General features: G+C 39.8%; 2 protein-coding genes across 3 annotated transcripts in view; one reads left to right on the top strand and one right to left on the bottom strand.

Annotated features, from left to right (window-relative positions):
- Positions 1-14422, bottom strand: part of LOC131692012 (phosphatidate cytidylyltransferase, photoreceptor-specific) — a 71510-nt gene that overhangs the window by 46118 nt on the left and 10970 nt on the right. For both annotated transcript variants that reach the window (XM_058978838.1, XM_058978837.1), the window contains exons 2-3: positions 11101-11225; positions 437-533 (exon numbers count right to left, since the gene is read on the bottom strand). In XM_058978838.1, coding sequence (XP_058834821.1) covers positions 437-533; positions 11101-11225 — 222 coding nt within the window. The remainder of the gene's footprint in view (positions 1-436; positions 534-11100; positions 11226-14422) is intronic.
- Positions 12715-14422, top strand: part of LOC131692014 (uncharacterized) — a 29695-nt gene continuing 27987 nt past the window's right edge. Inside the window, exon 1 of the mRNA XM_058978840.1 lies at positions 12715-13003. The gene's annotated coding sequence lies outside the window, so the exon portion shown is untranslated. The remainder of the gene's footprint in view (positions 13004-14422) is intronic.

A 14422-nucleotide genomic window follows, 5' to 3' on the forward strand; every position in this document is an offset into this window, starting at 1 on the left:
TGTAAATAGTATTCATTGTTTCAAATGTTCGATGTTCAATATCAGTAGAGGGCACAGCTTCATTGCATCCAAATCTTCGTTGGATTCCAATGAATTTCTGTTTATTTATTTGTTCCCAACATTACCGTAGTTTCTGTGAGTACGCGTGTATTAAGGGGGGGGCACTCCCTCTTTTGGCCGAAAAAAGTACCTTTTTGACAGTTTATTTTGGGAAAACGAAGATAGTACGCACCAAATTAGTATAATATATATTTAGGGCAATGTTTGAGGACGAAAAAAAACTTTTACTGTAGTACGTGAAATGGAAAATTATTAATGTTCTGGACGATATTGTAAATCACCCGTTTTGGATCAAAACAGGTAAAAACAATATTAAGGAGTACTGCTCCTCAACGTTTAAAGAAAAATCATACACGATTCTATGCTAAACACTTACCGTGACCATCAACGCTAGTGGACCACCCAGGATGACGAGAACGAATCCACTTAGCATTATACATGTGAAAAGTCCTCTTATCACCCAGTCCTCCCATCTGGAAATAGTAGAATTTATAAAATTAATAAAAATTCATTAGACGTACAGTATCAGAGCAGTCAAAATAAATAGTTTCAAATTAGCATGATAGTCTTTTTATAAATTTAATGTTACTCCTGATAATTCAGTTAAAATTGTTCAAAAAGAGCACTTCTGAGCATGGAATCATGGCCCTTGTTTCCAGACCTTGTCGGAAAGGTAGCACAGGTTTCCAAACGTTAAACTGAACGGATTTCTGGCCTATATTTCCTGGTGTGTTCCTTCCAAGTAACCAGTAAGCATTATAACGTAGTCTAATATCTGCTTTAGATCTACATATAGGGCTGTGTTAAAGAGCCGCTAAGCCATATGTTCTATTATAATGCCAGTATTTTTTTTTCGAGAGTTGTCCTACTGGAGCTGTAGAGCTAGGTTCTCGGAAGGGCTCCCCGTCAGAATCACATACTACAATTTGCAGACGAGACAGGCAATGTCGCCCAATAAAACACTGCATTAGGCCAATTGTAGCGGGCCGTGATTCTGAATGTGATATTCATTGTACGGTTCAGGTATGTGCGGGACTCGCGATCGCGTGTATCATCGCGAAGGAATCGAACATTTGTACGTTAACGTGCTCGATCGCGTGTGCGTTTGTATGTCGCGTGTGCTAACGTGTATGCAACTTCGAGTGTATAAATTCTATTTCATAACCGTGTGCCTTTCACACATTCGCGTGTGTTCTAGAATGATCGCGCGCGGGCCGTGAATCTGATACTTAATTTTTTTGTGTACGGTTCAGATTCCAGAAGAAAGTGGGTTCTTCCATATCATTAGAGTTCCCAATCATGTCGCCGTAGAACGCGTGGTCTAGTGGATATGAGCTTTATTTTTTTTTATTGGTCCAACTGAATGTATGGACCTAAATTGCTAGAATAAAGGCTAAAGATTTCCAAACGTGACCGATTCATGATCGCGCGTTTGCGGGTTCGCGTTTGAGACCGCGTTTGTAACTTCGTAAGTACTAAAACGTTTACACAATTGCCGGAGTGTTATCAAGTTTACGCGATCGCGGGCATAGGTGTACGTAGATGATCGCGAAGGGCTTAAGCGTTCGTATGTTGACGTGTTTGTCGCGTGTGCTCGCGTGTATGTGACTTCGCGTGTATAAATTCGATTTTGAAACCCTGCGGCCATTCATATATTCGCGGACCGTCATTCTGATCTTTAGTTTTCGGTGTACGGATCACATTCTGACAGGAAGATAGTTACCCCATATCACTAGAGTTTCCGGTCATGTCGCCATGGAACGTTTTGTCTAGTGGATATGGGAGTTATTTTTAAATTTTATTATTTTTTTTAATAATTAACAAGGACCTATATTGTTGGTACCGAGGATAGAGACTTCCGGACGATCCCGATTCATGATGGCGCGAGCGCAGGAGTTTGTAGGTTGACGCTTGAGATCGCGTTGGTAAGTTTATGAGTGCTGAGATTTTCACCTTATCACCGGGGTGTAATCATGTTTGCGAGTTCGTGGGCGTAGGTTGCTTGGAAAATCGCGAGGGGCTCTAATGTTTGTGCGCTGACGTGATTTTGTAACGTGTGTTCTTGAATGGTCGCGCGAACCGTGAGTCTGATATTGAATTTTCGGTGCGCGGTTAGAATTCTGGCAGAGAGTGGGATCGTTTATATCGATAAGGTTCCCGGTCATGTCGCCATGAGACGTGTTTTCTAATAGGTATGGGCGTATTTTCTTAATTGGTCCAGCTGAAGGCATGGACCTAGGCTTCTAGGATAAAGAATAGACTTCCGGACGTGATCGATTCGCAATCGCGTGCGCGAGGGCATTTTTGTAGATTCCCGCTTGAAACCACGTTTGAGAATGTGTGAGTGTTAAGACGTTCACTATCACCAACTTTGCTGACCCAGCTGAAGGCGGGTGTAGAATGGCAGTATAGGACTCAAAAACAGGAAATAAAGGACAATATATAGATTAGATAGGTACAAGATACAGCTGAATTAGATAGGTAAAAGATACAGCTGAACATTAGTAGTTCAAACTCTACCAATACTTGAATAGCCAACCACCACACATAGCACATCCTTTCTTTTTTTATGTCGCTAGCCGTGCATTGAAGAATGCCTAAAACTCTGAACTAGGCCCTGTCGAGTCCAGTCCGCCATCTGTCCGTCGAGTCCTGTCGTGTCTGGGTCTTCCAGGTTACATGCATTCACCAGACACAACACACATGTAACATGCAATAAAACTACTTGGAATCGTCTAAATGCCAGAAAATGATATATATTTACTATTAACGACAATTGCATTCCGTTAAAAGTTTCTCATGCTATGCTGTCCGGGAATGGATGATTGATGTGCGTCGGTAAATTAATCGTACCTTCATTTATCCAATCCGAATGAGTCGAATCGAATGCACGAATTGAACACCGGTAAAAAGTGATCCAAAGAAGGATTCCCCACTATTCTATCATATAAGCCAGTTCTGCATCCATTCCCTGACCCATATGTCACAAATACTCAGACGAACACATACACAGATAGACATACGACTAGCACATAACATTTTTTTACTAGTACTAAAAATTACAGTTATTACAACACAACACTACTAACAGGGTTCAACTGTTATTTTTTTAATGCGCCTGTGCACGTTGACGAGGTCGACCGATAAATCGACACACAATGACTCCCACTGCGAGCCGTGCTCAAAAAGACAGCCGTTAAGCTGTTGAACAATGTCTGCAAACACAGCCCACAGAGAAAGTCAATCCACGGCGACCCGCCAATCGGCCACGTCAGTGCGCACAGGCCCTTAGCTGACTGTTGGTTTGGGCTGGTGCAGAGTATGAAATAACAAAAAACATAAAAAAGGCCCATAAGCCCTCTCGGTCTCCTCAATGCACCACTATCGAGGCGTAATGCAATAACCGTCTTAAAGCAGGTGTCTACTCAAATATGCTTGAAGATGTTTGCAATACCGTCAAACCCGTCAACCTAGGAGAGGGCAAGGATGAAAGGGGATCATATTTGGGAAAATAATCGATTTACAAGTACCCTCAAATCTCAACCATTACGGAGTTTTTGAACTTTTTCCGTAAATAACTGGTTTGTCTTATAATACCCTGTAACTCAAAAAGTATACTTTGTATTTCCAAACTTTCAGGTCCATTTAAAAGCTGAGAAAATTTTCGACTAGATAAAACTTTCATGTCTTTCAGTTAATGGAATTAAGAAACCTTTAATTGCTAAAATAGTCAAGCATTAGTGTTTTTGGTGTGATTTTTGTTAATTTTCTCAAAATGATGAATCATAAACATATCATTAAATATTATCCAAAAATTACGTTTTAAGGCGGTGCCGAATTTGTTTTTCAACATCATTTTCCTATCTCCTTTCATTTCTTTACAATTTCATTGTTAAATTTTTTGTGTTGTCGACTTGTAAGTGCTTAAAAAAATCTAGTCTAAAAAGTTCGCTTTATATCCTTATTCCCAAAGTTTCTTGGGAAAGCTGAGAAATTTCCCTATCGAATGAAATACAAATATCGCTGAAAGTACTAAGTGATCTTTCTTTTTTTCGAGAGTTGTCTTACTGGAGCTGTAGAGCTAGGTTCTCGGAAGGGCTCCCCGTCAGAATCACAATCTACAATCTTGGATAATCGCGCGCGGACCGTGAATCTTATATTATATTTTTTTTGTGTACGGCTAAAATGCTGAAAGAGAGTGAAATCTTCCATATCACTAGAGTTCCCGGTGATGTCACCATGGAACGTGTTGTCTAGTGGATATGAGAGCATTCTTTTTTTAATTGATCCAATTGAAAGCATGGACCTAGTCAGCTGATATCAAGGACAGAAACATCCGGAAGTTACCGATTCATGATCGTGCGACCGCGGGAGTTTTCAGGTTAACGCTTGAGTTCCAGGTCATGCCGCCATGGAACGTGTTGTCTAGTGAACATAAGCGTCATTTTTGGTTGGTTGAACTGGAGGCATTAGTCGAGGCTGCTAGGACCGCGGTTGGACTTCTGGACGTGGCCGATTCAAGATCGCGCGAGTGGTGGGTTAATGTTTGAGACCGAGTTTGTAAGTTTATAGGTGTTACGTTTACTTAACTACCGGGGTGTTCTAATGTTGGCAAAATCGTGGCTGTATGTGTAGAGGATGGCGTTTGCATGGTCGCGTTTGTGACCAGGTTTGTGTTATCGCGAAGGACACGAGAGTTTGTACGGTTGTTCCTATATTAATATAAAGAGTATAGTATAGTATAAAGTATACCAATAAAAGGAATCATAGCTTGCCGAATAAAGAAAAAAAAGATGCAAAGAGTATGATTAGAAGTGCATAAATTGACCGATACAATTTTGGTATACATGAGTAATGGAAAAGCAAACTAATAGATGTACAAAAGAACAGATTAATGAAGTTGAATATAAAAACACATGTAACATAAAATCAAACTACTTTACCTCGTGCAAATGTTGTTTATTTGCTATTAACGACAATAGCATTCTGTTAGACTTTCATCATGCTATGCTGACCGGGAATGGATGATTCACGTGCGTCGGTAAATTAATTGTACCTTAATTTATCCAATCGAACCTTCCCGAATGAATAGAATCAAATGCACAAATTTAATACCGGAAAGATTACCCACTATTCCATCATATACGCCAGTTCTGCATCCATTCCCTGAACCAACTGTCACAAATATTCAGACGAACACGTACAACTAGCACATACGACTAGCACATAACAATTGTACACTAGTACTAAAAACTACAATTACTACAAAACGACAACTAATAGATTTTTATTGATGTATTTATTAAATTAATGTAATAATTAAATTAATTTAATCAGCCTGTGCACGATGACGAAGTCGGCCGATAAATGGACACACAATGGCCCCCACTGTGAGCCCCTCCACCAATACTGCCATTTAGCTATGGAATAATGCCCTCAAACACAGCCCACACCTAAAGTCAACGCACGAAGACCCGCCAGCCGGTCACGTCAACGCGCACAGGCTAGTGGTTGAGCGTTAGTTGTGTTTTCAGCTTTCTGAATGAATTTTTACTTTTGTGAGTGAACAATTGTAGATTAATCAAACTGGAAGAGCTAGTGCGTGGGCACAATTTTTCATCTACTGAGGCGAGGGGTGATCCGGACCAGGTCCTTTGGTCGGAGCAATAAATAATATTACAACGTTTCCAGATATTCGTCTGAAGAGGTAGTTGCTATTGAATTATTCGCGAAAAAAGCGACAAACGAATTCATGGCTCAACTGGGGATTGCGCATTGATGTTCCCTAGAAAGACATCAGTAGGTGTACAACCAGAACGTTTTCTGCTATTCACGAAAGACCAAAACGTTTCTGGGTGGTCACGGAGACTACTTTGCACTCGATTCAAATAATAACGAAAAGCATAATCCCTGGCGGTTTCGTACTGCTGCTCGGTTTGATGAAGCGTTATTTTGTTTGCTTCGGATTTGAGGTGTAAATATCGTTTGTGTTGCTTTCTTTGAATGTTTCGTTAGAGGCAAGTTACAATGTTCCACCACGGCTACTTGTGGTCCGTCCTCTTATTGATCCATTTGAATGGAACATTATGGCAGAATATTCCATAAACTGCATTGTAGAAAAACGTGATAGCGCCGTCTAACTCATTGTCACTCCAGTCGACAGCAGTAATCAATGCGAAGATTTCGTGAAGCTTGCAACGATTAAAAGCAAAATCAGTTTTCGTATTTTGTGAGCCCTTCTCGAGAGTTGTCCTACTGGAACTGTAGAGCTAGGTTCTCGGAAGGGCTCCCCGTCAGAACCACATACTACAATTTGCAGACCAGACAGGGCAATGCCACCCGCTAAAACACTGCTTTAGGCCAATTACAGCGGGCCGTGATTCTGAATGTGATATTCATTGTACGGTTCAGATATGTACGGGGGTAGATACTTCGCGATCACGTGTAGCATCGCGAAGGGCTCCAGCATTTGTAAGTTAACGTGTTCGATCGCGTGTTCGTTTACATGTCGCGTGTGCTAACGTGTATGTAACTTCGCGTGTATTAATGCTATTTTATAACCGTATGCCTTTCGCATATTCGCGTGTGTTCTTGGATCATCGCGTGCGGACCGTTAATCTGATACTTAATTTTTGGTGTACGGCTTTGTATGGACCCAAGTTGCTAGGACGGAGGGTAATGGTTTCCGGTCGTGACCGATTCATGATCGCGCGAACGTGGACGATTGTAGGTTCGCGTTTGAGACCGCGTTTGAAACTTCGTAAGAGCTAAAACGTTCATCTTATTACCGGGGTGTTATCAGTTTGCTCTATCGCGGGCGTAGGTATGCGTTGTTGATTGCGAAGGGCTTAAGCGTTCGTATGTTAATGTGTTTGTAACATGTGCTCGCGTCCATGCGACTTCGCGTTTGGATTTTGTAACCGTGTGGCCATTCACATATTCGCGTGTGTTCCTGGATAGTCTCGCGAACCTTCATTCTTATATTTAGTTTTCGGTGTACAATTCACATTCTGACAGGGAATGATTTACCCGATATCACTAGAGTTCCCTGTCATGTCGCCATGGAACATGTTGTCTAGTGAATGGTCGCATTTCTGACCAGGTTCGCGTAATCGCGAAGGCCACTAGCGTTTGTACGTTTATACCCATATGAGTATAGACAGAGTATAGTAGAAATATACTAATAAAAGGAATCCTAACATGCCGAATAAAGAAAAAAGACGCAAAGAGCTTGAGTAGAAGTGTATAAATTGACCGATGCTATTTTGGTATACATGAGTAATGGAAAAGCAAACTAATAGATGTGCAAAAGAAACAGACTAATGAAGTAGAATAGGAAAACATGTAACATGCAATCAAACTACTTTAACTCGCTATGCTATATTTCACCCTAAGGAGGAAAATTTGGTAAAAACCAAAATTTCTCACTAGAGTGAAAATTTGTTGGTAAAAACCAGTCTTTGTACAGGAGGGCACAAATCCTTATTTCATACTGTGTTGCGTTTCGGCTTCGCCTCAACAGAAACCGACACTAACTTATTGTCGGACTAGATTAGCGTCGGCTTGACGCAAATCCCTTAAAACTAAAACACACTTTGTGTTTCAATCGAACGACTGATCAAACGTGATGTCCCGTTCGAGCAAAAGTTCTGTTTATGCCGATGAGACATGTGCCCTGCTGTACAGACTGGTTTTTACCAACAAATTTTCACCCTAGTGAGAAATTTTGGTTTTTACCAAATTTTCTTCCTTAGCGTGAAATATAGAATAGTGCTTTCGCATACGCCTGCTAAGCCAAGACAAGTTTCGGTTTCACTGTGTCTCATCGGCATAAACAGAACTTCTGCTCGAACGGGACATCACGTTTGATCAGTCGTTCGATTGAAACACAAAGTGTGTTTTAGTTTTAAGGGATTTGCGTCAAGCCGGCGCTAATCTATTCCGACAATAAGTTAGTGTCGGTTTCTGATGAGGCGAAGCCGAAACGCAACACAGTATACTTTAACTCGTCTAAATGTAGCAAATGTTTTATATTTACCATTAAAAACAATTGCATTCCGTTGGACTTTCATCATGCTATGTTGGACGAGAATGGATGATTCACGTGCGTCGGAACATTTTTTGTATGTTAATTTATCCAATCCGACCTTCCCGAATGAATAGAATCGAATGCACAAATTGAACACCTGAAATATTAGTCACTATTCTATCATATACACCAGTTTTGCATCCATTCCCGGACCCAACTGTCACAAATACTCAGACGAGCACATACATAGGTAGGCATAGGTTAAATAGCACAAAGCAATTGTACACTTGTACTAAAAATTACAATTATTACAAAACGACAACTAATAGTTTTCTACTTATGCATTTATTGAATTAGTTTAATTATTAAATTAATTTAATTAGCCTATGCACAATGACAAAGTCGACCGATAAATGAACACACAATGGCCCCCATTGCGAGCCCCGTCCACGAATACCGCCATCAAACTGTGGAATAATATTTTCAAACACGGCACATAGCAAAAATCAATTCAGGTCGTCCCGTCAGTCGACCACGCCACCGCCCACAGACTAGTGATTGAGCGTTAGTATGCATAAGTGTAGAGTATGAAAAAACAAACAAAAACATAAAAAGGCGCATAATTCCTCTCGATCTCCTCGATGCACCACTGTCGAGGCGTAATGCAATAACTATCTTAAAGCAATTGTCTGTCAGAAGTTCTGTAGTACTGATGCACGGAACATGCTTGATGATGTTTGCAATACCGTCAAACCCCCCAACCTTGGAGAAGATCAAACAATTTACTTTTTAATCATTCTAGCTAGAGCCGAATGACTTTCAACGAAGTTGTAGAACGACAAATTTTGGAAAAGTTTGCTGAAGACATGTAAATTTAAAATCGAAGATTAGGGTGTATTTTAGTGTTTCTGAGAAAAAATATTTTATTCAAATAACATTTGCGGTATTGATTTAAAACTAAAGTGGTCTTCAGACAACTTTAAGATTGTTTTAAGGCGAACAACTTGTTTCGTGGCACTACATATCTGCAAAGTTGAAGAGCACTTTTTCGCCATAAATGGGGATCTTTGGAATAACAATATGACTCGTTTGGGCAAACAAAAGATAATTATTTTTCAACTATAAATAAGGTCATGATTAGAGTTATAATTGAGCGAAAAAATGGCGAAAACGATATTTTTTAAATTTTATAAAATTGATTTAAAAATTTGTTTTTGATATATTTGGTGCATATTCTTTTAATAATAGAAGCTAGAGTTTGGATGTGTTAGAAAAAAATGTTCGTCTTCAAATACTCTGAAAAAAAATTAAAACTGAAAAAATTAATATTGAAAAATTGGTTTTTATGAATTGAGCCTTTGTAATATATTTAAATTACTTTCACGGTGAACAATACAAAAATATAGTTTCGTTTCCATGACAAAATATTACACTTATAATACTTTCGTATTATTTTAAATAGTGGTTAGGGTGGGTCCAATTTTTTTTAAATCAGATTTTTTTTAAAACTTTTCGATGATTCGAGATAGAATTTCGCAGTCTTTCAGAAAATTGCTGAAAATAAAATTTTAAAACACTTTGTCGAACACACTGGAACTCTATGTCGTATACTTTTCATTTTGCAATAAATTTACCAAAAACAAATAGGGTGTTTCTTAAAAAAATGATTTTTCTTATATAACCTTTGCAGTTTTGATTTGTCATTAAGATGACTTTAGAAATACTTTCAGATATTTTGAAGGAAAACAATTTGTATCGATGTAGCCAAACCTCTAGCTTCTCTCGTTAGAAAGTTATATACACTTTTTACTAAAAATAAACTATTTTTTGAGTAAATATTGCAAGATATAAAAAAATATATTGCTTGGCATTTTTTGGTGATGTATACTACAAAGCATGCTAATTCATATGACAGCAACGGTAATTTAATGTTGTTCAATTTCAAATATTGCTAAAATTAGAACCACCCTAGCTTTTGTTTAAACCGAGACAAGGGCCTTGCAAAGTACAACAACTTTACCAAACATACTGTAATTCCTCTACTAAATTTACATTCTGGACCACTGTGCAACGGAACGACCTATTGAGGTGTACTTGTATTAGGGTGGATCACAAGTAAAAGGAGTAATTGACCAATCCCACATTCTACATAGTTATGGGGTGACCATAAAATATTAACTTCTGAAAAAATAATAATGTTGCCCCACCCCAACCTGTATATAAATATTAGTTTCAAAATAGAATCCACCGAAACAAAACACTGGAGAAAGTCGTGCGCAACACATCCATTCAATATCGACTAGTGCACTGTGTCAAACGTCCACAAACATTCCGACGAGGAATGATCTAAATATAGACCAATCCCGTCTAAATATAAATGTAAACCACTCTCCTTGAGAGTCATTTAGCTTTGTGATGCACGCCCGCCATGCCACACGAACCGATGGTCATGGCTAAAAAATTAACCGCACAAAAGTGAAAGAAAGAAATGACGCTTGCAATCCAATGTCGATAATATAACATTCATGTCACAGTTCACTGAAAGTGACACCTGGGCAAACCTGACTTTCACGTACGAAGCCTCTTCGTTGCGCGCAATCAACCGGGATTAATTATTATCGTTCTATCTACGCTGCTGTGAGGTGCAACAACCGGTTAATTTCAAATATGCACATGTTTCGATCGACCTCGGCCTGGGGTACCTCATACGAGCGGGAAGTACCTATTCGAATGTTCGAGCTTGTAGCGCGTAGAAATGGAACGAACCAAACAGGTAATGCAACACCGCTCGTTAAGGTCGATAATAATGTGGTAATTAAATAGCTTTTCGGTGGCCGGAACATGCAACTTAGAATGAATGCACTGTTCGTTTAGCGACGCGGCTTCCCTTACATGCACTCACCGGGTGTTGTAAATAATAGTGCGTGTAATTTTTAGAACAATTCGACAGCAAAAGTTGTACACGATTATTTAGCTTAGTTTGTTACTGGGTTACTGTTCAATTTACTCACCTCTGTGGTAATCCCTTCAACGCTTGTCCAAGTAGTTCGGGCGTTTTGCTTGTGCCCTGCGGGAAGCTTTTGGCCATTTCTTCGACATATTTTTCCTCTGGAAGCTTCTCCTCCTCTGAATCAACCTGTATCAATGAAAACGAAGCAATCACCATTCAATTAGTTCGTCGTGTAGCATCATCGGTTTGCGGTCATCGCTAATTGGCATATTGTTACTACTATAAAGGGAAAGCTAAATTGAGCGACGTGCGGCAACTGTAGCTTGAAATAGAAATCAACGACAGATAGTACCCCTGGCCCGGCAAGAATCGTTCTTCAATTGCTATCTGTCTCGTATGTGTGTGTGTCAGCTCAAGCCGCGCTATACTTCAGTTAACAAAAAATGAAACTTAAACTTTGAGCCCAATCACGCTTTGCTGGAGATTAATTGCATAGTATACATGAATCGTAAATTAATCATCCGGTTATTAAAAACGGGCAGTACTTCACCAATCTCGTTTTATTATCATCAGTAATGTTGTCGTTGAAATTACTGTAAGATTATGTGCATTTGTTGTTTGGTTTGGACACCGCGAACCGGTCAGTAATTTTCAAATCATTCAGTTATTTTTGTTTTCAACAACAACGTCAACATCAGCAGATGTTTGATAAGCCCAGCAAAACTGTAGTAAACACAGTGTTCTGATCACTATAATCGGAAGTCGGTCTCAAGCATGCTGGTGAGTTGCTTGCGGAGTAATTCAATTAGGATCTAACCGGTTCCGATAAGATTTGGTAGCTCGCTGCTAGTGCTAGACAATAGACGCATTACATAATACTAATCGGACGAGCCACGTCAGTGCTCGATAAGATTTTTTTTTGCGAGTGAGTAAATCCACCAGCAGTTTGTTTTAGGCCTAACAAATAGGACAAAGTAAAAAGTAATGTACCTAATGCAGTACAGTTTGGGGTTTGACCTTTTGACGATGACTTTATACATGTTTTTAAATTTCATGCTTCAGACAAAACTGCAGTTTTACAGAATACATATGATTCTAAATGCCATTTCGAATCAAAACGCATTTAAGAAAAATCTTCCAGAGTGCAACAGTTGTCGAGATATTTGAAATTTTTCTCCAACAAAAACAACTAATTCGTGAAATTATGCCCTTTTTAAAAGTTATTCACATTTCTCCCCGATACACTTTGCTAGTGTATTTGGATTATGGAGATGCTTTCAATAAAAAGTCCTGCTAATAACTTTCAACATATTTTATGTAATTCATACTATTAGTTTTTTTTCGAGAGTTGTCCTACTGGAGCTGTAGAGCTAGATTTTCGGAAGGGCTCCCCGTCCCAGAATCACATACTGCAATTTGCAGACGGGACAGGCGAATGGCGCCCACTAAAACGCTGCTTTAGGTCATGTGTAGCGGGCCGTGATTCTGAATGTGATATTCATTGTACGGTTCAGGTATGTGCGGACGTAGGGACTCGCGATAGCCTGTATCATCGCGAATGGATCGAGCATTTGAACGTTAACGTATTTGATCGCGTGTGCGTTTGTATGTCGCGTGTGCTAACGTGCATGTAACTTCGCGTGTATGAATTCTATTTTATAACCGTGTGCCTTTCGCATATTCGCGTGTGTTCTAGAATGATCGCGCGCGGACCGAATCTGATACTTATTTTTTTTGTGTACGGTTCAGATTCTAGAAGAAAGTGGGTTCTTCCATATCACTAGTGTTCCCAGTCATGTCGCAGTAGAACATGTGGTCTAGTGGATATGAGCTTTATTTTTTGATTAGTCCAACTGGATGTATTGACCTAAGTTGCTAGAATGAAGAGTAAAGATTTCCGGGCGTGACCGATTCATGATTTCACGCGTTTGCAGGTTCGCGTTTGAGACCACGTTTGTGACTTCGTAAGTACTAAAACGTTCACATAATTACCGAAGTGTTATCAAGTATGCGCGATCGCGGGCATAGGTGTGCGTGGATGATCGCGAAGGGCTTAAGCGTTCGTATGTTGACGTGTTTGTCGCGTGTATGTGACTTCGCTTGTACAAACTCGATTTTGAAACCCTGCGGCCATTCACATATTCGCGGACCGTCACTCATTTAGTTTTCGGTGTACGGATCACATTCTGACAGGGAGTGAGTTACTCCATATCACTAGAGTTCTCGGTCATGTCGCCATGGAACGTTTTGTCTAGTGGATATTGGAGATATTTTTTTCTAAATTTTTCATTTTTTTTTATTAATTAATATGATCCTAGACTGTTTGTACCGAGGATAGAGACTTCCGGACGATCCCGATTTATGCTGGCGCGAGCGCGGGAGTTTGTAGGTTGACGCTTGAGATCGCGTTGGTAAGTTTATGAGTGCTGAGACGTTCACCTTATTACCGGGGTGTAATCATGTTTGCGAGTTCGTGGGCGTTGGTTGCATGGAAAATCGCGAGGGGCTCTAACGTTTGTACACTGACGTGATTTTGTAACATATTTTCGTGTGTTTTTGAATGGTCGCGCGAGCCGTGAGTCTGATATCAAATTTTCGGAGTGCGGTTAAAACTCTGGCAGAAATTGGGATCCCTTATATCGATAGCGTTCCCGTCCATGTCGCCATGAGACGTGTTGTCTAATAAGTATGAGCGTATTTTCTAAATTGCTCCAGCTGAAGGCATTGACCCAGGCTTCTAGGATCAAGGACAGACTTCCGGACGTGGCCGATTCGTAATCGCGTGCGCGAGGGCATTTTTGTAGGTTCCCGCTTGAGACTGCGTTTGAGAATGTGTGTTAAGACGTTCACTATCACCATCTTTGCTGACCCAGCTGAAGGCAAGTGTAGAATGGCAGTATAGGACTCGAAAAGAATATTAGACAATATATGAGAGACGTAATAGATTAGACAGGTACAAGATACAGCTAAAGTTATGATCATCACATGAAAGACATACATTAGTACTTCAAACACTACTAATACTTGAATAGCCAACCACCACACATAGCACATCCTTTCTCAATTATCTATTTGATACTGGTTGATTGCCGGCTATGAGCGGGTAAATAAAGGAAAGGTATAGAACAGAAAAAAAGGCTCATATCAGCCCTCCCGGTCTCCTCGATACACCACAATCGAGGCGTATTGTAATAAACATCTTGAAGCGGGCTTCTTATATAAATCAAATCGTGAGTAGTCATAATGATTGGTGGATTATTACCATGAGAACTAATTAACCTCTAATAGTAGAACTTGGTGCAAATAGAAACAAAAACTAGCGAAGGTCCTTATATCTAGATAACTCTATTGAATCTATTGTGGCTTGATGATGTTTACTATAC

The sequence above is a fragment of the Topomyia yanbarensis genome, chromosome 3, assembly GCF_030247195.1.
Source record: "Topomyia yanbarensis strain Yona2022 chromosome 3, ASM3024719v1, whole genome shotgun sequence".
NCBI classification, from domain to species: domain Eukaryota; kingdom Metazoa; phylum Arthropoda; class Insecta; order Diptera; family Culicidae; genus Topomyia; species Topomyia yanbarensis.